At 40.7% G+C, this 27,065-nt stretch overlaps 1 protein-coding gene across 2 annotated transcripts in view; it reads right to left on the reverse strand.

Annotated features, from left to right (window-relative positions):
- Positions 1 to 1,775: 1,775 nt before the first annotated feature.
- LOC137651231 (putative inhibitor of apoptosis) overlaps positions 1,776 to 27,065 on the reverse strand; it is an 83,973-nt gene continuing 58,683 nt past the window's right edge. Inside the window, exons 6-7 of one of the 2 annotated variants that reach the window (XM_068384448.1) lie at positions 23,952 to 24,177; positions 1,776 to 1,935 (exon numbers count right to left, since the gene is read on the reverse strand). In XM_068384448.1, the coding sequence (XP_068240549.1) occupies positions 23,984 to 24,177 (194 nt within the window). In that variant the 3' untranslated portion in view covers positions 1,776 to 1,935; positions 23,952 to 23,983. Of the gene's footprint in view, positions 1,936 to 19,211; positions 24,178 to 27,065 lie in introns of those variants that run through there. The other variant, XM_068384447.1, reaches the window with a different exon arrangement.

The following is a 27,065-nucleotide window of genomic DNA, read 5'->3' on the forward strand; positions in this document are numbered from 1 at the left end:
GGCCGTGAAAACAAAACCTCAAAGTAACCCCATTAAATGACCCAAGTTTGTATAGCTAGGAAAAATACAAATAGTTTTGAATTTATAGTCTTCAGCAAAAAATGCTAAAAAACACCATTCAGAGCGATGCCAGGTGCATATGCGTTGAATCAGCTAGAGATACTTGAGTGATCCTGTGGTCCAACAGCTAATCAGCAGCCAGGATACTGATCAACGAGCTCTGATTGGTCGTGTTTCTTCTACCAGCCAGTAGTGTGCCTTGCATGAAATCATCTGGCCAAGCTAGACTTCTCTCCTCACATCTCCTGAGTTTTGTTTTCCTTACAGATGAGAGATTGATTGTCATCCACAGCATACTACTACCCAATTTCTTCTTTCCAACAAACTACATGTATACATTGCATTTTTGCTACCAAGCCAAATTCTTTTTTTTATTTTCCTTTAATTTGTAATCTATTATCTTTTTAGGGCCAAAAATTGTCTATTAACAAAAATAATTAAAATATGAAATACATAAAACTTATCTGTCCTCAGAAACCCACGATATATATTTACAAATTTATAAATCCGTACTCAACACGTGAGGATTCAAGAAATAAAACATGAACCAAAGTAAGAAATAGATCCAACAGTGAAAAAGCACACTAACAGAATATACGTACTTGCTTGTGGCCAAAATCAAAAGTAGCTAATCTGTGACAAAATGGGCAGGACTTCTCCCTCGCACCAACTGTCGTTAACCAACTATCTTTTTAACTATTCAAAGGTTAATTCCACATGTGATGAACTCATTCATTATTCTATTCTAAAAGTCAAAAGGTTTGTATAAATGTAGGAACAATTAAATTTTCTTTTGTATCATTCACACATAATAATTCCCACTATATGCTTCATAAGATGAAATTTATATTAATATTATTATTACTAGCCAAGCTACAACCCTAGTTGGAAAAGCAAGATGCTATAAGCCCAGGGGCTCCAATAGGGAAAAATAGCCCAGTGAGGAAAGGAAATAAGGAAATAAATAAATGATGAGAACAAATTAACAATAAATCATTCTAGAAACGGTAACAACGTCAAAACAGATATATCATATATAAACTATAAAAAGACTTATGTCAGCCTGTTCAACATAGAAACATTTACCCCAACTTTGAACTTTTCAAGTTTTACTGATTCAACTACCCAATTAGGAAGGTCATTCCACAACTTGGTAACAGCTGGAATAAAACTTCTAGAATACTGTGTAGTATAATTCTGTTTTAAAAGACAAAAGGTTTGTTTATGTGTAGGAAGAATTAAATTTTCTATTGTATCATGCACACATAATAATCCCAACTATATACCTCATAAGAAGAAATTTACCTTTCTAGATTGGCATTCCATTTTTTCAAACAAAACAACTACTTTACCATAAGAGACTAAACACAAAAATAAAATTAGAATCTTTGAACCACAAACCCTGATAATTAAATACTAAGAGAGGCATAATTTGATTCTTGCAAGGATGACTTGAAAGATTCAAATATAAATGGGAGGTAAAAACAGGAGTAATGAATTAAATATATCCGCCAAATATAATTGAACAACAGGCAGAAAAGTAAAGTAGTCGGTGACTCGACGATAACTGCAAAAGCAATCAAGTTACCTACAGGGTGACTATTTGTTAACAATCCACCATCAATTCTCTTCCACTTTAGCGAGTATCTGCTTTCAAAGACACTACAGAATATTCACACTATCCATTCAATGCAATCTATTAGAAAAGAACTTTCAATGAGAAACCCACCTGATGTTGACAATGAAGTTACAATCAAGTTTAATCTGTCATATAATTATTGATCACCATTTATCAATTACTGGTCTTGTAATTTTACCATCTCTTCAGTCTTCTGTCCTGCTAGTTTTGGAGTCAAGTACAACACACATTTGTATCTAGGCAAAGATTAATACTATTAGCATTAGTAACTTGATCAAGTTATTATGTAGATTGCTGACAGTTGTAAATATTTTTCAAAACAATGTCACATCATCTTGAAAGACATTCCTAATAGTCACACTGTAAATACTGTATAATTATCAATTCACTGAAGTCCTAGCTTTTTTTTTTTTTAATAAATGTAGTAAAGTGAAATAATGTAATATTTCCTTTTTAAAAAATATAACATTGTGCAATCCTCTCAGAGTACCGTAAATATAAAATTTAATCAAGACCCTAAACAATAAAAATAAGTTACTTTTGAATTCAGCAATTGACCAATTTCATTATCTAACAATTTAATTTACATGGTGCAGTACAGTAATCACTTTAAGATCTTTCTATTAGAAATAACACCAACTGAAAAAGATGAACTTTCATATTTACTAGGAGATTAGGACAATTTTTAAACAAACTACCAGGCTCCTAGAACTACTAATGGCAATTACTTTGCCAACACTGAAAAATTTGTAGTACTGTACCATATCCCATCAATAAATTGGGAGGGCTTCAATACTTCATGTATGAAGGTGAATCTTGGCAGACAAATACTAATTGTTCTGTATATACAAATACAATACTGCAATTCTATCACATTTTCACCAGTACAAGTAGAAAAACTTATAATCTGTTACTTCACATAGAATTTCAAAGACAAGACCAATATATTTGACAATACAAATTAAAAATTCAATAAAACCTTTACTGTCAACACATATGGTCTTATAAACAAATTAATTATATTCTAAAACTGAAAATAACATATTTTATTTCTGATACAACTCTCCATATGGGGAAAGAAGAAATTTCTTTGTTGGGTTATGAGCTGTCTCAACATAACTTCAGCTGAAATTATAATGGCCTCATTCTCAATCAGGCATGATAAAAGCATTTCATTACAGATAAAAACAATCTTAAGAGACTTAAGGGGACCAGTTGGTTCAAAATTATTAATTTTTATGTTTTAGATAGACATTAGATGTACATTAATGTATGCGCTCTTCATGCCAAAATTTTATATCACCAGACCCATACCTTTTTCTTTTACTAGAATGACAAATTCGTAGATAATTTGCATTTTTCATAACAATACAAACCTTAGCTATTTAATAGGAGTATTACTTTCGGCGTAGCTGAAATGACGAGCCATTAATTTTTAACGAGGATTTACTACCCACACCGCTAGTTAGCGGGGGTAGGGGAGGGTAGCTTGCTACCTACCCCCTCACACACCTGTGCTTGAGCTCACTTTGCTTGGAGGTCGGACTTCAAGGGGGATAGGGCTGGCAGGCAAGTTTGGTTAAATAGCTAAGGTTTGTATAGTTAGGAAAAATACAAATTATCTGCGAATTTGTCATTTGTTCCGTAACTGGAACACAGACCACACTATTTAATAGGGGCGACTCACCCATTAGGAAGGGTGAACGTCCCAGCCAATCTGGCTTTTTGGCTTTGCCCGGGGGCTCCTTATCCGAATGTGTTAGCACTCATGAAATAAGGAGCCCCTGCACCTCGCTAAAACCTTGCTACACAAGGTCTGCGGCCTACGCAAGCTGTGTGTGAAGGTATGAAGAAATGTGACTTGTCCTAGAAAGTTGTTCCGAAGTTCTTTAGATGGACACTTGCAGACTAGGACTTTCCCAATAACACATCATCAGGGTATGGGGATGTAACAGTATTAATATTAATACTAGGAACACAAGGGAGCATGGTTTACCTGCAGTGGTTTGAGGTCAGCTATGCAGAGAACCCAGGATGCTCCTTTCCCCAAGGGAGGGGATCATGAAGAAAAGAGTAAGGGCCAGTCAAACCTTTTCATTCATGCAGACTAAAACTGGGTAACAATACCCTCAACCTTCTGCTACTTGTCCAATAAGGAGCTTGAGGTTTTAAACCAGCTGTTGTGCAGCCACCACAGGACCAATAAAGTATCGAGTCTCCTGTGGGTCATGTCTTGCAGGTAGTGAGATGTGAACGTGGTCTGCCATTTCCACACCCCAGCTTGAAGAACCTGTGTCAATGAAAAATTTCTTTTGAAGGCTAGGGACATAGCTATGCCTCTGAAATCATGTGCTCTGGGGCGACAAGACGGAGGAGGGTCAGGACTCAGTGCCAGGTCAATGACCCTGCAAATCTATGCAGAGATAGTGTTCTTGGTGACCCTCCTATTAGTCCTTCCTGTGCTGACGAATAGTGCTGGCACATGAGGATGGGCTGCGGCTGTTCTCTTGAGGTACAGCCTCAAGCTCCTTACTGGGCATAGTAAGAGATGATCTGGGTCATCTGTTACAGCACGGACACTAGAAATCCGAAAGGAGTCGAATCGAGGATCCGCTACTCCCGGGTTCTGAGTCTTAGCAATTAACTCAGGGACAAAGCTGAACGTTACCTCTCCCCATCTCCTTGAATGGGCGATGTCATACGAGAGACCATGAAGTACACCGACTCGCTTGGCCGAGGCCAAAGCTAGCAGGAACACCGTCTTCCAAGTTCGGGGGCGATCTGATGCCTGGTGTAATGGTTCATAGGGAGGTCTCTTAAGAGACCTTAGAACTCGAACCACATTCCATGGGAGAGGTCTCACTTTCGACTGATGGCAGGTAAGTTCATAACTCTGTATGAGTAGAGAAAGTTCTAGCGATGAAGACATGTCCATTCCTCTCAGCCAGAAGGCGAGGCTTAAGGCTGAGTGATAGCCTTTCACTGTTGAGGAACTCCGCTATTGCTGAAATAGTGGCATCGAGTGGAGAGATACCCCTTCCACGACACCAACCACAGAAGCCTTACCACTTTGCTGGGTAGACTGCTGCTGATGACTTCCGCAGGTCCCCAGACATCCTGATCGCAACTTATTGCGAAAATCCTCTCTCAGAGAGGAGATGCTAGATAGTCTCCAGGCGTGAAGTCGTAGTGAAACTACGGCTTTGTGGAAGATGTTGGCGTGTGGTTGTTTGAGTAGATTGTGTCGTGGAGGGAGTTCTCTTGGCGGCTCAGTTAGGAGTTGCCGAAGGTCTGGGAACCATTCTGTGTGATGCCATAGCAGAGCTATGAGGCTCATTGAAAGAGTGATCGATGTTCTGGTCTTGTTGAGTACCTTCCTCATCAGACAGAATGAGGGAAAGGCGTAAACGTCGATGTTGTCCCACCGTTGTTGGAAAGCATCTTGCCAGAGGGCCTTGGGGTCTGGGACTGGGGAACAGTACAGCGGGAGCCTGAAGTTCAGGGCCGTTGTGAAGAGGTCCACAGTCGGAGAACCCCACAAGTCAGGACTTTGTTGGCTACTAGATGATCCAAAGACCACTCGGTACACTATCTGAGATGGTCTGCTCAGGTTGTCGGCAAGCACATTCCTTTTGCCTGGAATGAAGCGTGCCGATAGTGGTATCGAGTAGATTTCGGCCCATCTCAGTATCTCTACTGCTAGATGGAATAGTTTTTGCAAAAAAGTACCTCCTTGTTTGTTGATGTAGGCCACTACTGTAGTATTGTCACTCATCACAACCACAGAGTGACTTGCCAGGAACTGTTGGAACTGTTGAAGAGCTAGAAAGACGGCCTTCATCTCTAGGAGATTTATGTGGAGGTGCTTTTCTGACTCTAACCAGAAGCCTGAGGTCCTGTGGTGCAGCACATGGGCCCCCCCACCCTTTTTTTGAAGGGTCTGAAAACAGCATCAAATCTGGGGGGAGGACCGGAAGATCCACTCCCTTTCGTAGGTTCTCGTCTGCCACCCACCACTGGAGGTCCATCAGTTCCGCAGGTCCCATGGGGATCTGGATATCCGGGGAGTCGTAAGCTTGATTCCACCGGGACTTGAGCCACCACTGGAGGGCTCTCATCCTGAGGCGACCATTGGGAACTAGACGGGCCAGCGATGAAAGATGACCGAGGAGACGTAACTACGATTAGGCTGGAGGTTCTCGTCTGAGAAAAGGTCTTGCGACCTTCCTCAGCCTTGCTATCCTGTTGTCTGATGGGAAGGCTTTGTGGAGAGTGGTGTCTATAATCATGCCTAAGTACCTGTATACCAGTCTTTGAGTGGGAAGCAGGGAGGACTTCTTGAGATTTACCATGATCCCCAGATCTTGGCAAAGTCTCAGATGTTTGTCTCGGTGTTGAAGAAGGGTTGACACCGAGTCTGCTAGGATTAACCAGTCGTCCAGATAATGGAGGAGACGGATGCCAATCCTGTGTGCCAAAGATGATACAGTATTAGGGTGAACACTCTGGTGAAGACTTGTGGTGCTGTGGAAAGACCGAGGCACAGCACCTTGAACTGGTATTTTCTGTTGTCCAGGCTGAATCTTAAGTACTTCCTTGAAGACAGATGGACTGGGATCTGGAAGTATGCGTCCTTTAGGTCCAGTGCGCACATGAAGTCTTGCGATCTTACTGCTAGTCTGACCGTGTCTGCCGTCTCCATGCTGAACGGAGTTTGTTTGACAAACTTGTTCAGAGCCGAGAGGTCGATGACTGGTCTCCAGCCTCTAGACGCCTTCTTTACAAGGAGTCAACTGAAGAAACCTGGGGATCCGTCGAGGACCTCTTGGAAAGCGCCCTTCTTCAACAGGGTCTGGACTTTTGCCCGAAGAGCTTGCCCACTTGCCGATCCCATGGCAAGGGAGTTCAATGGCACTGGATTCGTCATCAGGGGAGGTAGAGATGTTGTGAACGGGACGCGATATCCTAGACTGATCACGGAGATTGTCCAAGATTCGGCCACGAGTTGCTTCCACCTGTTTGTGCAACTTTGTAGGCATCTCCCACTGGTGGAAATGTAGGGGGACTGCCTATCCTAGCGTTTGCTATCCTAGAGTTTGCAGCCTTGGGTGCTCCCTCTAGGATTTTTGCCTCTCCTGGAGGACTTTTTGCCTTTCCTTTCTTTGACAGGAAAGGGCTTAGACACCATTGTTTTTGCTGCCGTTGTCGTCGTAGTGGTCTTGGCTGGACGGGACTGCTGTGGTGCTGGAGGCTTATAGGGCTTGGATGTTAAAGCCCTATGAAGGAGGGAGTCTTGATGTGACTTCTCCCACCTCTCAGCAGCATGTTCCACATCCTTAAGCTCGAATAGAACAGACCCCTCCATGGAGGAATGTCTGAGCCTATTGATCTCGGTGCTAGGGACCTTCTGATGGAATCTCTCAGCTACTGCATCCCAACATTCCAGGATGGTATTTGCCCACAAGTTCGAGACTTGGTAGGCCAGAAACTCGATCGTGAGAGTACCTGAGAGAAGGAAGGTTTCCATAGCTTTCCTGGTACATTCCTTGGGGAAATCCTCTGAACGTATCAGGATATCTAAGGTCCCCAACCAGATATCGAGCCTCGAAGTAGCTTGCATAGCACACTTCGCGACCTTCTCCTGATTGAGGATCTCAGCTGCCGAGAACGAGACCTGCCGGTTGGAGAGTCTCTCAAGAGGGACACCCCTGGTTAGCTCTTCCAGCGAGTGGTGAAATGGAAGAGCTAAACTAGGCTCCTCTAGGATCTCGAAGTACCTCCTCTGCTGTACGCGAGGAGGTAGGAGGAGCTTGTTGGTGGTACCGGAATGGTTGGAGGAGAGCTGCTGGGAGATCTTGTCCCTGGTACTCTTTACCCCTTGAGACCAGGGCAGGGCTGCACTGGTCTTAATAGGGCATTTTACTACCAAAGACGCAGTCTAAGACCATGTCTTTGCCCTCTCGAGGAGGGATCTCTGGGTCGGGAAACCAGTTGAGAGCCCTTAATTGAGTCAGAACTTGCTAAAACACGTGTTCTGACTCTTGCTGGTCTCCTCTGTTGTAGAACTTGCAGCAAAGTCTCCTTCTATCCCCGAAGGCTCTTCTTGGGGAGAATCGCGGACATTCCCCGAGTGGCTAGCTGGAGGACTTAGGCAATGTTTTGGAGTCTTTGGATTACTTCCTGGGAAGGATGTAAGACTCCAACATTGATGAGGGTGGCATGTTCCTTCCAATCCCTGACATTGGTGCGATGGGAGAAAGTCTCTCTTCGCGTGATTCCCTTGGAGATGAGAGATCTTCATTTGAAAGGGAAGAGGCAGTCCAGGAATAAGAGGAACTTGCCTCGAAGGTCTGCGTGGAGGCAGCTTCGTCCTCGGGGAAGTGACCGCGTCCAGAACTCCTCTTTTCCTCTTCAGTGGGGTAAAGGAAGTCATGGTTCTGTGTCCCAAATCAGAGAGGCCAGGCTTGAAAGCCTGAGTTACGGCTCTGATCAGGGCACTAAACCAGGGCTGTTGGCTGACAGACGCACTGTCAGACAAACTCCCTGAAGGGAAAGGGACTGAAGGATCCCTGGGAGGAGTCACTGAAATAGGTGGGTTTGCCTGTGGTAGCTTTGGGATCCTGAACCCCTCTGGAAGTTTCCCTTCTCCCACAATGCACGGTGGTATGCGCTTGCGGGGAGGGGAATGAGGCGATGGCGACCTTGCCGAACGTCGTTCCTTGTGATGCGTAGGCTTGCGCGCGGGAGAATATTGACGCTCGTGCAAGGGAGAATAATGGCACTCACGTGAGGGAGAATATTAGTGCTTGTGCGCGGGAGACTGATGGCACGCGCGCACGGGAGAGTGTTTGCGCGCATCTGATAAAGGCTTGGGGCGCGTGCACACAGGAGAATGTCCCCTAGCACGCGGGCGTGCAGTAGGTTCATGATGGGCATGAGGGAGAATGTTGGCGTGCATCCCTTGGAGAGTGTTGGCGAGCGTGCGCGTATACCCTTATGGGTGCGTGCAGGAGAAAGCTGGCGCGCAGGTGAGCGATGGCGCACGGGTAAAGGCAGCATGGCTGACTCATCTTCAAGCCTGCTAGAAGGAGAAAGTTGGCGCGCATGTTTTACCTGGCACGTAGGATGGTGCGCAACATTGCACGCAGGAGAGAATAATGTAGGGCACGTATGCACACGTGCAGGAGCGCTGCTGCGCAAGAGAACTATGACACGCAGGTAATTTGCGCGCAGGAGAACGTTGGCGCGCAGGCGAGTGTTGGCGCACAGGTGGCCACTGGCGCGTAGGAGATCGTTGGCGCAGTGTGCGCAGGGCGCAGGACGCGCTGGAGATCGTTGGCGCATGTGTGTGCATGAGGGCGCGTGGTGGAGCTTTGCTCTTGCTGGCGCGTATGCGCATGTTGGCACGTAAGCACTTGATGATGCCCTATGTTAGGGCGAGTGGGATGATCAGCGTGCTGTAGTGATGGGGCCTGACGAGCTACTGATGAGCGCTGGTCAGGTTTCGTGGGAGCGTAGCACGCACGTAAACTGTTGGCGTGCAATAGCACGTTCAGGTGGAGCCTTGTTAGGCCCATGCAGGAACGGCGACGGCAGGTCGGCAGGTCTGTCGGGTGGAAGGTCAACGTGTCCTTTAAAAGGAAGACCTTCCACCAAAGGAGATCGCGAACGATCTGCAGAGATGTCCAGGATCAATGCAGGTGCAGTGACGGATGATCGGTCTAGAGGCTCCTCTGCATGGGACTGCATAGAAGACGTTGAACCAAAGAGGCACCTCCTCACCGCAGGTGAAGGAAGGCCTCTATGGAGAAGAGGAAGGCGAGCCTTCCGACGGATCGCCTTCCGACGGATGCACCCTCTGGGGGCCGTTGGATCAGCAAGCCGACCTTCAGCAGTCCTCCGAAGAGGAGTCTCTGTAAGTGAACTCCCCCGAGGGGAAGAAACACTAGCAGGAGAGACTGATGATGGACTTAGTTTCCCCATCGTAGGATGATTAGGAACGGGGGAAACTAAGCCGTCAGCTACCGTAGAGTCTGGGGTGAGAGAGGAGATGGGTGAAACCGCATTGGATACCTCTGACACCACAACGTCGACAAGAGACAGAGGATCAACCTCTGTCGGTGACGACGATTGCTTAACAGCAGCACCCAAGCGGATATAATCAAGCAAAACCTCCTTGGAGGGCGAACCCGTAAGCCCCAAGGAGGATCAAAGCTGAAAAAGGGAAGTTAGTGACATTTCCTCCCCCGGGGGAAGAGGTGGAATTGCTTCGCTAGGGGAAGCAACGTCATCTCTCGAGACCCGAGGTTGGTTAGAAATAATTCGGCCTACGCTGCCACTCGGCGGTTTCCCGAAAAAGACCGACCGAGTGGGAGCTTCGGAGGAGGTTTGGGCAACGGAAGAAGAGGCCTTGGGTTTTTCTCCCTTCGAAGCCCTTCGAAGCAAGCTTCGAAGGAGAAATATCCCGTTTGGATTTCTTCTTCCGTCGTCGCGAAAACCTCTCCCACTGGGAGACAGACTACTCCCTACACTCACTACACGTGTTGACACTATCACACCGTTGGCCCCTACAAGAAGGACAAAGGGCATGAGAATCAGTCTCGACCGCCGACATGAACGTTCCACAGGGGCGGTCGGGAAAACCAGGGCAGGTGCGCATGGTCGCAGAGGCCAACTTCACATACACAGTAACTAAAAAAAGAAAAAACAAAAACCACTAACGGCTGCCAATATGACGGCGCGGATGATAGTGGACACGTCCGACTACCATCCGAGCGGAGACCAAAAGTGAGCTCAAGCACAGGTGTGTGAGCGGGGGGTAAGCAAGCTACCCTCCCCTACCCCCCCTAACTAGCTGTGTGGGTAGTAAACCCTCGTTAAAAATTAATGGCTCGTCATTTCAGCTATGCCGAAAGTGAGACCCCTATTAAATAGCGTGGTTTGTATTCCAGTTACGGAACAAATGTAATTTTTTGTTTTTCAAATTTTTATTATCCTGAATATCCTATCAATTGTTTTGAAAATAGTTACATGTTATACGTAAATTTTTTACATGTAATTCAGAAATTTTACTATGCGTTTTGAACAGGTTTCAGTTATATTATAACTGAAACCTGTTAAAAACACAATTTTCTCCTTCTTCTAATGATATATTTAGTTTTAGAATTGGATAATAAATAAATCTTGATGGATTTAATTATATGAGGATAAGTATATTTTTGTGATAAGTACAGTATTAGCCAAAGATTTTAATGTACTGTAATTTTAATTTTTCTCTTCAAAAAATTAGAGTAACATAAAAATTACCATTCCTGTGGTGTAATTCTAATTTACATAGTCCATCTGTTCCATTGCTTATTCTTCAATTATGGCTCCTGGTGCCCCTTCATCCCCCCCCCCCTCCACCGTCCATGAGTCAGCAAATACTCACCAATTATGCCATGAGGTAACCTTATTACATTCTTTTTACTCCTTTTCAAGCTAAATGAAGAAATCAGCCAATACTCCATAAGGCATCATAGTTAAATTCTCTTTCTTCCTTTTCATGCTAAATGAAGATGCCATCTGTTACTTGGTGTGGTTATTGGAGTTATAAAAAAAGGCTAAAGATTCATAAAAACGTGCAGAATGATTATGTTACGAAAGTAAACAAACTGATATAATTACTCTCCAGTATCTATGGGGTAATTCCTTCAAGTGAGCATTGAGCTGGCATAACTGAGCCATTTCGTGAAGGTTGGTAATTCTCCTTTAGGTGTGTGCGACTGTCAGAAGTACGAGGAAAAACTTTATAATTATCATGGGAATACCAAAATGGTCATATAAATGATACATCTGTCAAACTTACAAACGCACACAATGTAATTAGGATGATATCATAAGGAAAAAAACTATATCTCTGTTACTTATTGCGATAATCAAATTAAACTTCTTGGGGTATACATGTTTTCCCCCCATACATAAAAGTAACATTCATCAGTGTCTGAAAAAATATTTGCATGAAATCATGGAAGCTGGTCCCCTTACCCACTTGTGTGCTACTGTTGACTATCTGAAATCTTGCATAAAAATTTCTCCGAGGGAAATGCCCAAATAGTAAGATGCAATCACCGTCCCAAACTATAGAATAGATTGAGTAGGAGGGAGCATAGACTTGTTCCAGATAATAAAAATCCACAAATTGGGAAGGAAATTTGAAAGTTTGCTAGGGACAGTCAGAAATGCAGAAGAATCTAAAATACTTGTGAAGCCATGTTAAGACTGAAACAAAGGTGCCTGACATGAAAAGTCTTGCCTTTGAACTTAAATCTTACGAAATTTTCTCACCTCTATGCACTAGGATGCAAAGATGAAGATCTGCAAAGAACAATGATTGTCAATTGGAATAGAAGATAGAATGGACAAGGTTATCTTTACAAAAAACCTTTTAACTCTTAGTTGGATTTATAATTTTGGGCTATATGGTACAACCCAGGACATGGTCTTATGAGGTCATCAGCACCCAAGTGCTACTGTAAGAAAACCTTGTGGTTACATATGACAAAAGAGTTAGAAGAGGTTGAACACCAAGATAAAGGAAATGAAGTAGCAACGGAGATAAGTAGAAAGATATAAAGCGAGTGCAGTGAGGGGTGTAAGGAACACTACAAAGACCATTAAATAACATCTACAATAATTCTTAAAAAATGAGTTGTTTAGATACAGTATATCCAAAACTGGTCTTCATCCTCATTACAATTTGGGGATCACATCAAGTATGCTGTAAAGCTCAGGAAAAATAGTTTCACATTCTTGATGACTTTACTGTCTATCAGATTTTCTGCTTCTTCTTAGAGACCTAGCCTTTTGGAAAGTTGTCTTTTCTGAAAAGGAGAAAGCCTTCCTCTTCAGGGTCTTACAGATCTAGAGAATCATTGTTTAGATTCAGTAACCATCAAATTCTTTTTTCTGTTCCTCATCCTCCACTTGTATGAAAAAGATGTTTTTAAGTATCCTGACCTAGCTTGGATGCTGACATTCTTACTAGCTGACGGGTTACGAGTCAGTGTCCGAATATAATTTAGCCAAGACTACACTAAAACTTACTTCAAAAGACACACATATGAACTCTAAGCAAGCAAGTTGAATTGCCTGCAGTTTGAGAACTGCTCTCAAATTAGTGGTAATCTGGTTGGAACTAGTAAAGCTTCAATTGATAAGAGCCAAAAAGATTCCAGTCTTTTGTGATTTGGCAACTGATTTCTTTAAATAATACAATAATTAAAAGTTCTCTATTGCTGATTATCCAGTCAGAGAAAGCATTGGCTATAAATACTTGAAAAAGGATAATACTTCCACCCAAGGAACCCGAGCTTCAAGTCAGAAGCTTATAAACCCTAATGAGGGATCTTTAATTTTGGTTGTAGCAAAAGAGCAACAAAGTAAACCCATATAACTGTCGAGGGTTTGTATTCACCTAGGAGATAATGCAAAATCATTTGTTAAACATGCATATAAAGTACAACTACATTTTAATGTGCAGTATCATGATCTATATATAATAAAGTTCCTTATAAAATGCCATGAAGTTAGGATTATAAATACCCAACTAAATCAGCACCTATAAATTTGGGTAATCATTTACCTACTGAAGTGTGCTCTTATACAATCATTAGCAATATCAGTCTTCAAGTAATGATGATGAAGCTAGTTGTACAGCATTCTTTGGCATCATGTCTGTTATCTAGGTGACAAACATATCAACTCCCACCTTAGTTAACCACAAGGAAAGAAATATAGAATCTGTTTTTAGAAATGTTTACTCAAAAACTGTGCAACTCAAGTATCAGCCAGAATTAAAAGAATCCCTTTAGTATACAAGACACGAAATTAACCTCTGAGGAAATTTTATGACAATATTAATACAATATAAACTGGCATCTTCCTCAGGTACAGGACAACAACAGGTTGGCAAACTCATATATGGTGACACTGCATTCCTTCAGTAGCATGCAAATTAAATACCGTTATACTGTACTTAAAAAACCTATAAGGCAAGATAAAACTGTAATGTTTTCCTTTACAGTATATAAGATCAAAACCAACAAATTTATTCAATAGCACCATGCATGATGAATTATCTTTAGGGAATTTAACTTTATGAAAATGTGTATGTATGTATATATATGAATTTATATATATCATTTACATTAGCTCTGCTTTATGAATCCAAGACACATTACTTCCTTATCTCGGGAACCTTGTCTGTTGGCTGGATAGCTGTAAAACTTGTGCATCCTCATAGTTAAGAGGGCTCCATGCAGGTAAGAACCTCAATTCTTGTTTACTCTAAATTGTAGCTCCCAGCAATCAGCAGTGTTTGGAAGCAGGTCATTTGATGCATATGATGGGTTTGTATGGGTTTCAATCTATATTTTCAATAACAAACATACTATTTACCTTAGCCTAACTCATAATTTGATTGGAGAGAATGATTTGAAACAAGTAATGAGACAGAAAAAAAAACAGTTTTAAAGTGAGCAAGTATTCATTCACAGTGATGAACCCTATGACAGATATCCAAGCATGAAATATGTAATTGCAATTTCTTGAATCCCTTTAGGAAGTACATTGTGTAAATTTACATGGCAACTGACTGACCACGTATTGTGTATCATCATGAAACATGGAGGTAGATAATGATGAGGCTATATATCGTACCTCATTTAATTGAATCATTTATAAAAAATCTGTTTCAAAAAAAGTTCTAATTTGGAGTTGGCAAAGCTAAGATGCCTTGATGTTCTAGCGAGATAAAAAAAGCCTGAAGGTATTTTTAAAGATCCCCATCATATGAACGATTCCTGTAAATGCTTACCATGTACAAATAATAGTTCACAAACAAACAAACAAGTGAAAACCTAACCTCCTCCCAACTTTGTTGGCGGAGGTAATTACATTGCATGAGTAAAAAGAAATTCATAAAACAAAACTAGGATTACCAAGCATGGTGTTGACATGCTAACTACATGAAAAGTGAAGTTCTTACCAGAATAGAACTCAGAATCAATGAAGTTGAATGTACAGTATGAAGCTATCCAGGAAGCAGATAATCTTCCTCTTTTGTAAGGGGAATGAAGTTTCTCTTCTGTATGGGGATTGATGTGTCTAAGATTCATAAAGATGGATGGGTTTGTTGAAGAACACAACAGATTTTAAAAGTAATTTGTATTTTTTCTAGCTATACAAACCTAACTCCTTTAAAATAGGGAACATGTCTTAACTGGAACAGCCATTGAATTTGTTACTGAAGTAGTTAATAACAGGTGGTGAGCGCAGGCGAGAATCCCCGGGGCTTCATCTATCGGAAGCTCTTCACTTTTGACCTTCGGCTTAGGACTTAGAGGAGTGGATGAGGTTTAAAGTTTAAAACGACTTAGATCTGTACAGATAGAAAAAATTAACATTACTCTTTCTATGCTTATACAATCTTTCTGTTCTTTAAAATAGGGATATTTACTGATTGTTGGGTAGGAAATCAATCATAGAACCTGAACTGGTTGGCTCTTTTTTCTTCCCTGGAATGTCAATCAATATGCCTGGTCCTGAATAAGAGCAAAGGAGATGAATCCAGCAACCTCCTCTCTGCCTATCATAGGAATGAATAAGCTGACAGGGCATTGCATGAAGGATCAATTTTTCCTGAAAGGGGTACTAGTCTGGAATAATACACCTGGTGTACGAGGATCAACGGATTTGTATATATTTCACCATCCTCTCCCTCGTCTATGGAGAATTGGGGAAGATAATTCTCTAGATTCTAAAAAAATGGGGCTTGGAAATGTAGCTTACTAGCATGAAGTCAGATCTAGCAAGTAATGCTTTGACTGCTTCATCCCCCCAAGAGAGGGGCAGAAAGAATGAAAGAGTAGAGCCAGCCATTCTGCCTTCATTCCTACCTAACATCACCAGCCTCCAAAGGACCAAGCACAAAGGCATCAAGGGACTAGTGAGTATACTCCTGTATATTTAGGGATGTGAAGTGGTCTGGTGTTTATACACACCAGCCTTCAACAACTGGCCGACTGAAAGACTCCTTTTTAAGGCAAGGGTGAGGCTCGTGCTTCACAAGCCCTAGTCCTAGATGGTACAGTACCTCAATCCTCTCAGTGGTTGAGGTGTATGCTTTACAGATTACCTCAAAGTCAGAAAGAGATAACATTTCTTGCCACCTATTTCTTGGTCCACTCAGACAGCACCGCAAAAGCATCTCCCTTCAATCACAATTGATGCTTCTTGTAGAGTGAATGGGGAAGGACTCAAATCTGTGGTCAAGCCCTAATGGGTTGGCTCCAAGGTGGGCAAGACTGCTTGAAGCTTCTCACAAGCATTGACTATTCCCATGAGGAGGAGAGGTCTATACCCTTCAGTCGTAAGACCATTGTCAAGGGTGGGCAGTGGCCTTTGACAGCAGTGAGAGGAGCTTCTCTTGGGGAAGGAAGATGAGGAAATCCACAATCTGTGCTAGAGATATTCCTTTTACACCACCAATCGCAGAAAATGGCTCACTTTCTCTGGTAGACAGCTACAGAGGACAGTCAATGGCACCCAGACATCTGCAGTGCCTCACAAAAAGCCTTCCACATGGAGATGCTAAAAGACTACAATCGTGAAACTTCAGTGACTTCACAGGTTGGTGATACCTCTAAAGGTGTGGCTGACAGGGAAGTGAGGACCATTAGGGTAGCTCTCTCAGGACCTGGACTACTGCTAACAGATAGGAATAACCCTATACCTCTCTCCACGTGGTCATCTGGGAGCCACCAGAGTCACCCTGAGTCCTGGCATGGTCAAGTTGGTTGATTAGTAGACAAATCAGGTTGAAAGGTAGAAAGCATACGCGTCAAGTTGAACCCATGGGTGTTGGAACCAAACTTGGAACACAGCCCATTGGTCTGGAATCAGGGAGCTTTCTGTTTAGCCATGTGGCAAATAGGTTGATCGCCTGAGAACCCCAAAGAACAAGAAGGCTCTGCTACACAAGGATATAGGGACCTCTCTGCCTTTACAACCTGCCCCTGATGATTTAGTGTCTGCTACTACATTCCTCTTGCCAGAATGTGCTTGGCTGTCAACTCTTACAACATGGAATCCCACCCAAATATGCATCCGCTTCATCACCTTACTTGACGTAAGCCACTACAATGACAGTCACAAACAACACTACCAAGTGCCTTCTCAATGTTCTTGGAATACTTGCAGTGCTAAAAAGACTGCTTGATGTTGATGAGCAGATGGTTCTTCTTCTGACCACACCATGTCATTTAGGTGTGCGATCTAACCCTCTCTCGATAGTCTTGAGCATAGTCCACCACCGTCCATGTAGGAAAGGTGAAGGAGGCCACCAAAGCTCCTCCATAAGACGAGGACCAGAAAATGTATGGGTAGTACACACCTGTCCTGCCTGGCTACTGGGTAGCTTGGGATCCTGAGCTATGGCCACAGGGAGGTGTGTGTGTTTGTTGCTCCCCAGTCCCGGGGAATGTGGAGGATTAATCTTATTTTTTTTTTTTTTTTTTTTGCCAAATCGAGAGAGAGAGAGAGAGAGAGAGAGAGAGAGAGAGAGAGAGAGAGAGAGAGAGAGAGAGAGACCTGCCTAGCCTTGTATGTATGAATAACTTGATGATGACGACCTGGACCGTACTATGAACTTAGGACAAGACTGCGGATATTTATATTTAGACTGCTGAAATATAGAAAGAATTTTAATCGTTGACGACCCGGCTGTGAAATGGATTGTTCCTTAATGATGATGATAATGACATGATGATGACGATGATGGTGACCACCACCGCTTATGTGATTGGACAGTCGAATTGACTTCTTCTCGTTATTGTTTGCCAAGAAGTTGTGGCAATTGGTTACAAAGACTTGCCAGTGTGTAGTGTCTGTGGACGACGGTGGCCACACACGAATATTAATTTAAGAAGTTTCTCATATGTTTTAGTATTAAGTTTGGTTATTTTTGCTGGGTTATATATGATGATTGGTTTAGTATTAAGTGATTTATTTTAGAATTTAAGTGATTTTCGTTACTGTGTGGGGACTGTTGGTGTTGGGTTGTAAAGTTTTTGTGATTGGCGAGTTCTCGGTACCCTCACACACCGATATATATTTATAAAGTAATGTTTGTGTTATTTTTGTCTGTTGAATTTAATGTGTGATTTTTGTTTTTGGTTGCAGTGAATATAATTTTAAGGTTATGTTTTGTTTGTTTTTCCCTTCGTGCAATAGTCCAGTTTAAAGTAAAGTAAGGGGAAATTTTGTGTTGTGGGATATTTTGAAAGAAGAGTGATCAAAGGTGTGGGGGTTTGTTTTTGTTACATCCCGCCACATAAATTTGGCACCCGAACAGGGACTGTCGAAGTACAAAGTTAAAATGGGATGATCGGATGATAGAAGCGTTTGAAAGGTTGAAGGAAGAGGGTGTGAAGGACATAGCTGGAGGTTATACTGCTCACGTGTCTTCCTGCAACTACTTCTTGATGTGTAGCAAGAGGCCGTGCCTGGCCTGAAGGTCCATGCAGTCTATAAGCAAGCCAGGAAACATGGCAAGATTGGTCATCACATGAAGTTTAGAAGTCTTTTAAAAAAAAAGGAAGATCCTTTAAGCTTCAATAATCACAGCTGATAACCAACTATCAACCAAAAAATCAGGGGGCTAGAGTCTGCCTCAATTTTGCAACCCGAGAGAGTTCCAACCTGGCTATGGTTGATAAGAAGAACTTCGTTGAAACGAGTAATGCAACAACGTGGCCACTACATCAAGATTTACCGCCACTGATGCAATTGTGTCATGAAGACACCACTCTACATCTCTTTATTAAAGGCCGTAATTCCTCCTTTGGCCTCCTTAACATTCTTTGGAGTTAAATTTAGGCCTTGAAGGTGTTACTTGCCTGCCTACCTGCTTTGTATGAATAGATTGATGACGACCTGGACTGAACAATGAACTTAGACTGCGGATATTTATATAAATAGAGAATTTTGAGCGTTGACGACCCGGCTGTGAAATAGATTGTTCCTTAATGATGATGATGATGATGACATGATGATGATGATGATGACCACCACCGCTTACGTGATTCGACAGTCGAATTGACTGCTCGTTATTGTTTGCCAGAAGTTGTGGCAACTGGTTACAAAGACAGGTGCCAGTGTGTAGAGTCTATGGACGACGGTGGCCACACACGTATATTAAATATTTAAGAGGTTTCTCGTATGTTTTAGTGTTAAGTGTTGATTATTTTGCTGGGTTATAGAATGTGATTGGTGTTTTAGTGGGTAAGTGTTTTCGGTACTGTGCGTGGACTGACGGTGTTGGGTATATGTAAAGGATATTATTTTTTTCGATTGTTGGCAAGTTCTCGGTACCCTCACGCACCGATATATATACAGCAAATTTTGTGTATTGTTATTTTTGTCTGTTGAATTTAATGTGTTTTTTTGGTTGCGGTGAATATAATTTTTAAGGTTTTGTTTGTTTTTCCCTTCGTGCAATAGTCCAGTTTAAAGTAAAGTAAGGGGAAAGTTTGTGTTGTGGGATATTTTGGAAGTTAGAGTGATCAAAGGTGGGGGGGTTTGTTATAGTTTACATCCCGCCACAGGGACAAAGCATGGCGGACATCGTCAAACCCCCACCTTATAGGGGAAGTGGTGTCATAAAGAGTCCTTTTCCTGACTATAAATGGCCTTCCTGCACTCTTTCCATATCTTCCTCTTCTACTTAGAAGTAGTATAAGAATCTGAGCCAAAAGTTGAACCGGAGAATAAGGAAGAACGCACGTTTCTTCCTCTTTCCAAGCTTCCCCTTCGGCTCTGTAAGCAAAGAAGTCTAGATCTGAGCAACCATTGATGACGCTGTTCCCTCAGGGGAGAAACCAACAGGAACCACAACACCGGGGAACACTGTCAAAAGGGAGGAGGGCAAGTACAATCACAGGGGTCACCGACACAAACACAAGTGGGGTCAGAAGAGCAGAGGGAGAGGAATTATGGGCCCCAGCAACAAAAGCACAAGGGTTGGAGTGATGGGCATAGGGGAATAGGTGTTAAACATTGAGGTATTCTAACATCCACTTTCAGTCCTAGAGCTGACAATGTCCATTCTCATGTGACAGACATTTCCCATCAGAACTAGTGTCAGAGGACAAGCCTCTACAGTGCCTTTAGGGATTGGAGGGCCACCACTGGGAACATCACTGGGGTCACTGATACATCAACCATGCCATCATCACAGGAGACACTAGGTCTTAGGACACATGGGTAGAGGTAGCCTTAGCTACCAACTTCCTCAACAAGGTCAACAGAGAGCCTTCCTAAAAAAACCTAAGGAGGAGCAAGCTTTCTTTAGGTCAAATTTGTAGTCGGCAGTCTGCACAGTAACAAGAGAAGAGACTCAAACTCCTAGTGGGGTGCGGTAAAGACTGGGGAACTTCATACATCAACAGAACCTAAAAAGCCAACCGACATAGCTCTGAGGGCTCCTTGCTCCCGATGCAAATTCCACGGGGAGTGAGTCAGGGATGTATGCACAGGAGCAGTGGTAACAGACGCATTCAACGAGATAACGAAAGAGGAGAAAGACCTCCTCAGTGTCTTCTTTGACACTGCCAAGACAGACCTTGAAGAAAGCTAAGCTCTCTTCCCCCCTGCCAAAGGCATACACCTGCCACTGTACAGGCCACAACCTACACTCGGCACACAAGGATGATTGCAAAAAAATCATGCCCCTACAAGAAGCACAAAGAAAGCGTGGGTCTACTGCTTGTTTAGCCATAAACTGGCTTCAACGTCCATCCTTTCCCCAGAAAGTATGAATTTCTTGTTTCAAATCCATAATCACAGGCAATAGCCAGCACTCACTTACTGTAAGAAGAAAAATGAAAAAGTTTGGTAGGGGCATAACAGTGTCTGTATTCGTTGAAGTTGAAAACAAGTGATTGATTGATTGATAGAGTTTTCTGGGGAAAACAAATGTGAAGAGATTCTGACTGGTGGGGTGGAGGGTTTCCTTGCCTTTGCTCAAAACCCGTCGTTAACTACCTCATTAACGAATTCAATGGCCGTTCCAGCTAGACTGAAGATGTGTTTTCTATTTTAAAGGCAGAAAGGTTTGTATGCGCATAATGTGCACTGCAAGATTCAGCATTGCATATTTAGATTAACTAATTTCTTTATGTTGCCCTAAATATAAATGTGACTAGATCGATGAAATATACAAAAACAATTATTTTCATTAAGAACTCAAAAATCATCCGTGTCGATTAAAATTCTTGCATCAAAGCAAGATGAAATTTCATAGATTTCCTTAGAAACTATCTACATAAAACTAAAATGACACACATTACTAAACAGTTGAAATATATTGATACCAGAAGCTAGATATGGAAGACATTTGAAAGGCAATCATAATTATTCTCAAAGTAGGATGAAAAAGGTTGTTGAGAAACTGATGATGGTTTTAAACTGTTTACAAGCTTACAGTATATACACTATAAGACAATGTATAGGAGATTAGTTAACAAACACTAATTCATCTTAAACTACTGTCAAGGAAAACAATGGAATTGGCTAGAAAAATAAAAATTAATACTTTGGAACTTCAAAACCTTAGTTTCTTATATTACTAAATATCAGGCACTCAAGCACAAACTCTGTTTTTGCTCTATCCAAGTAATCAGGCTTTAAAACTTCAAGTAGATACCCCTTAAAATAAACAGAAACACAGCTTGTTATTTCATAGCAGATTCCTTTTATATTTAGAAAAAACACCTTTATTTCCTAACAATGAAGTTATAAAATATCAATTTTCTCTTCACAACCTAACAAAAAACCTAATAAATCTCTAACATTATCGTTAGTTTTAATCAATATGGAACACGTTAGACAACAGATCTGTCATCAAAACCCTGTAAATACCATAATGTTGAGACTTGGGGCAAAAAAAAAAAAAAAAAAAAAAAAAAACATGATTAATTTCAATTGTGCCATCAAAATAGTAAACTAATTTCATATCCTGAATATATGTTTAGTCAACTTCAATAACATGATGGCAGGTGAACAAATAGGTTACAGATAGTGCGTCACACCAAAATAAGCCTCTCAAAAGAGGACCATTATTTTCAATTAAGGTTTTCTACTTATTACACACATCCACCTATGGAATTAGATATGATGCAATAGGTCTCAAAAGGTTCTTATTAGCTGCAAAAATAGTTTTTTTTTTATTTCATGGATTGTATTAATGTACCCGAAAGGTTCTTATTATTTATACACTCTTCTCACTCCTTTTCTTCTCTCTTTAAACTGTTCATCCTATATTACGATGGTTTTTTTCTCCTTTGACCTCTTATTTCTTGCACTTGACACTGTCAAAAATACATCTGGGAAAGACAAGGAACTCGGGCCCTTTCTGATAAAATCCCTCTTCTAACTACATCAAAATTTAAAGGCATGTTTTGAAGTGTGAATGAAGTGAATTAAATAAAAATCAGTAATCTAATCCTTTCGATAAAGTTGATATCAACAGACAAATTAAGCAGTTATGTGTAAGTCCTGAACTCTGCCAAAATAACGCAAATATTTGGCATACTGTATTAACATGTGTGACCAACAAAAGCTATCAAACGACTTACAAACTAGCTCCTGGTCCTTAGGGTTAACCTAAAAAGTCAAAGGCAATCTCTTCATACCGATTTCCAGAGTGCAATTTGACTCTACACTAAAAATAATTCTAGCTTGGAAAAACACAGCAACTGGGATACAGGTTTAGGAATAAAACCTAAAATTATCATAATTTGTAATCTGTACATACAAAAGAAATTCCCATGAAATAATTCCCATATTGAACTAAAACCAGATATTACCATAATGTGAAAATACTTATGTTTCTGGAATTTCATGAAGATTCTGTACAGTATTGTATCATTTTGTCATTACTCCCAATTAATAATAATTCACAAACTTTCCACATTCCAAAATAAGTCACTCTTCTTGCATAGTGAAACCATGCTTTGCAATACCAAGTTTGCCACTGCTCTTTGGAATGGCTACTCAGCCTCCCTACAACACCAATACAATATTTCTTTATCATAGAGGCAAAATTTAAATTTGGATAACTAAGGTTTACAGAGCATCTAGTAAACCTCATACTATTGAACAAAAAAGAGACTTTGTAATGTGATATTGATTGCATTTTTTATCTTTAATCTAAATTAAGAAAGTTACAAAGTATTCTAAAACTTTTCATTCAAAACATATTCATATGCCTGATGTATGGTAAACTGGTAAGATTTTAAATTACAAACCGTAAGTGCAATATCAATTGCTGTCAAAATCAATCTTTTTCTTCAGCTAAATACTCCAAACAATATACACAGGCAACAATGAAAACTGGAGTGCATATTTACTTATTATTTGTAGCTACGCGTATGAAAACTGGAGTGCACGTCAACGTGTTAATTACTGTATAGCTACACTACAAATAAACTATCAACAGAAGCACCTTCAAAACCTGGAAAGTGTTCCTTTGCAACATGAATGGGTTCTCATGCATTACTGAGCTACATCTACTGAACTGACCATTAAACCCATCACTCCATAACCCCTTTTGATTCAAGGGTCCAACTGTTGTGCAAAACAGCACAGTACCTACACTTAAAATCAGAAAGTTATATCTTAAATATACTGTAAAAATGGGGAAGTAGTAATACCTACCAAACTGAGGTATACCCTTCAACTCCAAAAGTTGCCATTGTCAGTAAAAGTCATTACAAAACTAGCTTGCACTGTAAGAAAATAAACGACTAAAACTTTCCAAGACCAACAACTGTTGGCTTGAGAAGTTAATGTTACCTTCTAGGATATAGATTTTACATCTAATAACCAATAATCTACTTTATCTACAAAACATTTAGCAGTTTACTATCTACAAGGTTTAGCTGCTGGAGTAAGTAACAGAAGATTTGGCCCGTCTTAAGTTATTTTTCAATTACTACTACTTTTCTATAATATAAAACATTTTTAATCCTCAGGATACTGTTTCAAATAAAATAATTTGTACAAAAAAATCTTTTTACCTTTTTTAAATTTCATATTAAATAATGAATGGCAACCAAATATACTGTAAACACTAAGAACTAAAAATGAAAATTAAGTAAATACAGTACAATACTTATCTTACTATACACACACTTTATATGCGGTAACTCACATTCCAAGACGGTACTATTTTCAACTTGATATTCAAGAAAAAATTGGTTTTATAGTGTACTTAATTTCTTCTCGGCAAACCGGACACTTAGACAAGTTAACGGCACAAGCAGCACACGTAGCCATGTGTGAACAAGGAAGAAATACAATTGACATATCTGCATTGAGGCAAACCTTACACATGACAGTTTCTCTTGCCCTATCCAGTTCTTCTCTCAGTTTGTCACCTGCAACAAGGAAAAGAGATGTTGTAGAACACCTGGACTCCACTCTACAAATATGGGATATATTGTTAACCTGAAGAACCTGAATTACAATAGAAAATCATTCAATTTGAAATACTATTGAAAGAAAATCATTCAATTTGAAATACTATTGAAAGAAAATATATCACTTCAATACATTTCCTTTGAAACATTATTGAATTTGAGCTATGTATCCTAGTCCTTGGGCCAGTAAGGCCATTCCACAACCAAGTACAACTGGGCAAAACCCAACAGTTGCACTAAGAAATAAAAGTTAAAAGAGGTTAAATAGCAAGAAGGACGAAAGGTAGCGAGGGCAGAGATGAAGTAAAAGGATACAAAGCATATGCAGGTGGTTTGGTATGAATGATATTTACAGTGCGGTTGGTTTTACTTTAGAGGACCTATATGAATGTATGACAAACGCAAGACATAGAGGTAGGAAAGTATAACTAGTATGAATGATTCTCTTGTAAAAGCTGAAAATAGTTTTGACGAAGTGGATGAATGGCTTAAGGAAATAAGGGAAATTTTTGGAAAAGATGATATAGTGCGTTATATTAGAATGATAGGAATATGGATGGAAATCGTAATAAAACAATAACAACAGGTATATGGAAGAAGTAAATGAGAGAACATATGAAGGCCAGGTTACTTGTAGCAAAGGTCTTGTTCCCAAAATATGAATAGGTTAAGAATGTCAAGTGAATGTTTGTTGGTATAGATGACAAAGGATTTGGCAATGAAGGTGTTATTTATTGTTTTTAATATACAAGGTCCTCTGGGATGGGAAGATCTAGGCTCCTACATTTGCAGGTGCCCTTTTTCGAAATGAAAGTGCCATTCATTGTTTTTTCAATGACAAAGTCCTGTAAGCGAGGAGGATCTAGGCTGCAGCACTGGCATGTGCAATTTTTCACAGCTAGGGATTAAAGGAAGGTGCAAAGACCCTTGACTAATGCTTAAGTAATGCTTACAGTTAACCCTTTTACCCCCAGGCTCTTTGGAAATTTCCAACCCTTAACCCCCAAGGGGTTATTTTTTCCCCAGCACATTTTTTAAATTGCTCTAACAGCCTTAATTTTTGTCATAGATAGGTCAGGTTAGTCTCATTCTCTTGGAAAATGCCTGAATTTTCTCAAAAAATTATTAAAAATATGAAAAAAAAATTTTTATAGCATTTTTTTGCAAGGACGTACCGGTACGTCCATGGGGGTAAAGGGATGAGTTTTGTGAAACGTACCAGTACGTCCTTTGGGGGTAAAAGGGTTAACTGCATGAAGTGCACTTACGGCACTAATCTCTAAGGTATAAATTAGAATTTAAACTAAGTATCTAGTCCTGTTTGCTACGAACCAGCTTGAGTTGCAAATATAATGATAATTAACATAAACATCCTACTGTAAGGTTTTGGTAGAGATTACCAATCAATCAATAATAACGGAATTTTAATAAAATTAATTATTTCTATACTCATCTGACATTCAAGTTGCTTCTCTTAAAGCTGGTTAAATTATGAAAGGAAGGAAAATAAATTGAAGGAACAATAGATTAAAATTTATATGTAAGAAGGTAAAGGGAAATCATATAAAGCAAAAATTATATTCAATAACAAATGAAATAAAATTAAGTCTATTAAACTTTATGGAAGATAATAGAATGAATTTTAATAGTAGATTATTTAATGTTATAGATCCGGCATGGGAAATCTATGGCCAGCAGGCTGACATGCTGTTTTGGGGGTCCAAGAATTTCTAGGTTACTAAATTTTAATTTTTTTACCTAAATGTGTGTGTTGAGCAAGAGAAGGTGATAAGTTCTAGCTTTTTCAAAAAGAAAGATAAAAACAAGTATACATGGGTAAGAGTGGCAAATGGAAGAGTGGTAGAAAGGACGTTAATGGATTATGAGTGTTGATAACTAAAAGAATGTTTGGAAGATTGAAAGACGTGCACGTGTTTAGGGGTATGGCTAACGGTATGTCTGATAATTTTTTGGTGGAAGGAAAATTAGTTGTGGCAAAAGTGGGGGAATAGAGTAGGTGGATGTAAAAGGGAGCTAGTGAGGGTTGAAGAGCTAATACAAATGGGGGTAAAAAGTAAATATCAAGAAAGGTTGAAAATGGCATATGACGAAGTGAAAGTAAGAGAAACTGGTAATTTAGAGGAGGAGTGGAAGTTAGTAAAAGAAAATTTTGTTTGGATTGCAAGTGATGTGTGTGGCAAGAAGTTTGTTGGAGGCAGCATGAGGAAGGGCAGTGAATGGTGGAATGAAGGAGTGAAGGTAAAAGTGGATGAGAAAAAGAGAGCTTTTGAAAAATGGCTGCAGAGTAATAGTGTAGAGAAGTATGAAAGATATAGAGAGAAAAATGTGGAAGTGAAGCGCAAGGTAAGTGAGGCAAAGAGGGCAGCTGACCTGAGGTGGGGTCAGGGATTGGGTCATTCATATGAAGAGAATACAAAGAAGTTTTGGAAAGAGGTGAAGAGAGTAAGGAAGGCTGGTTCAAGAATTGAAGAGACAGTGAAAGATGGAAATGGAAGGTTATTAAAAGGAGAGGAGGCAAGGAAAAGGTGGACAGAATATTTTGAAAGTTTACTGAACGTTGAGGATAATAGGGAGGCAGATATAATTGCTGTTGCAGGTGTTGAGGTGCCGGTGATGGGAGATGAGAATGAGAGAGATTACAAGAGAGGAAGTGAGGAGAGCACTAGATGAAACGAGAGTGGGAAAAGCATCTGGTATGGATGGTGTGAGAGCTGAGATGTTGAAGGAAGGGGATGTGACTGTACTTGAATGGTTGGTGAGATTGTTTAATATGTGTTTTGTGTTGTCAATGGTACCAGTAGATTGGGTTTGTGCATGCATTGTAC

The sequence above is a fragment of the Palaemon carinicauda genome, chromosome 12 (assembly GCF_036898095.1).
Source record: "Palaemon carinicauda isolate YSFRI2023 chromosome 12, ASM3689809v2, whole genome shotgun sequence".
Taxonomy (NCBI): Eukaryota; Metazoa; Arthropoda; class Malacostraca; order Decapoda; family Palaemonidae; genus Palaemon; species Palaemon carinicauda.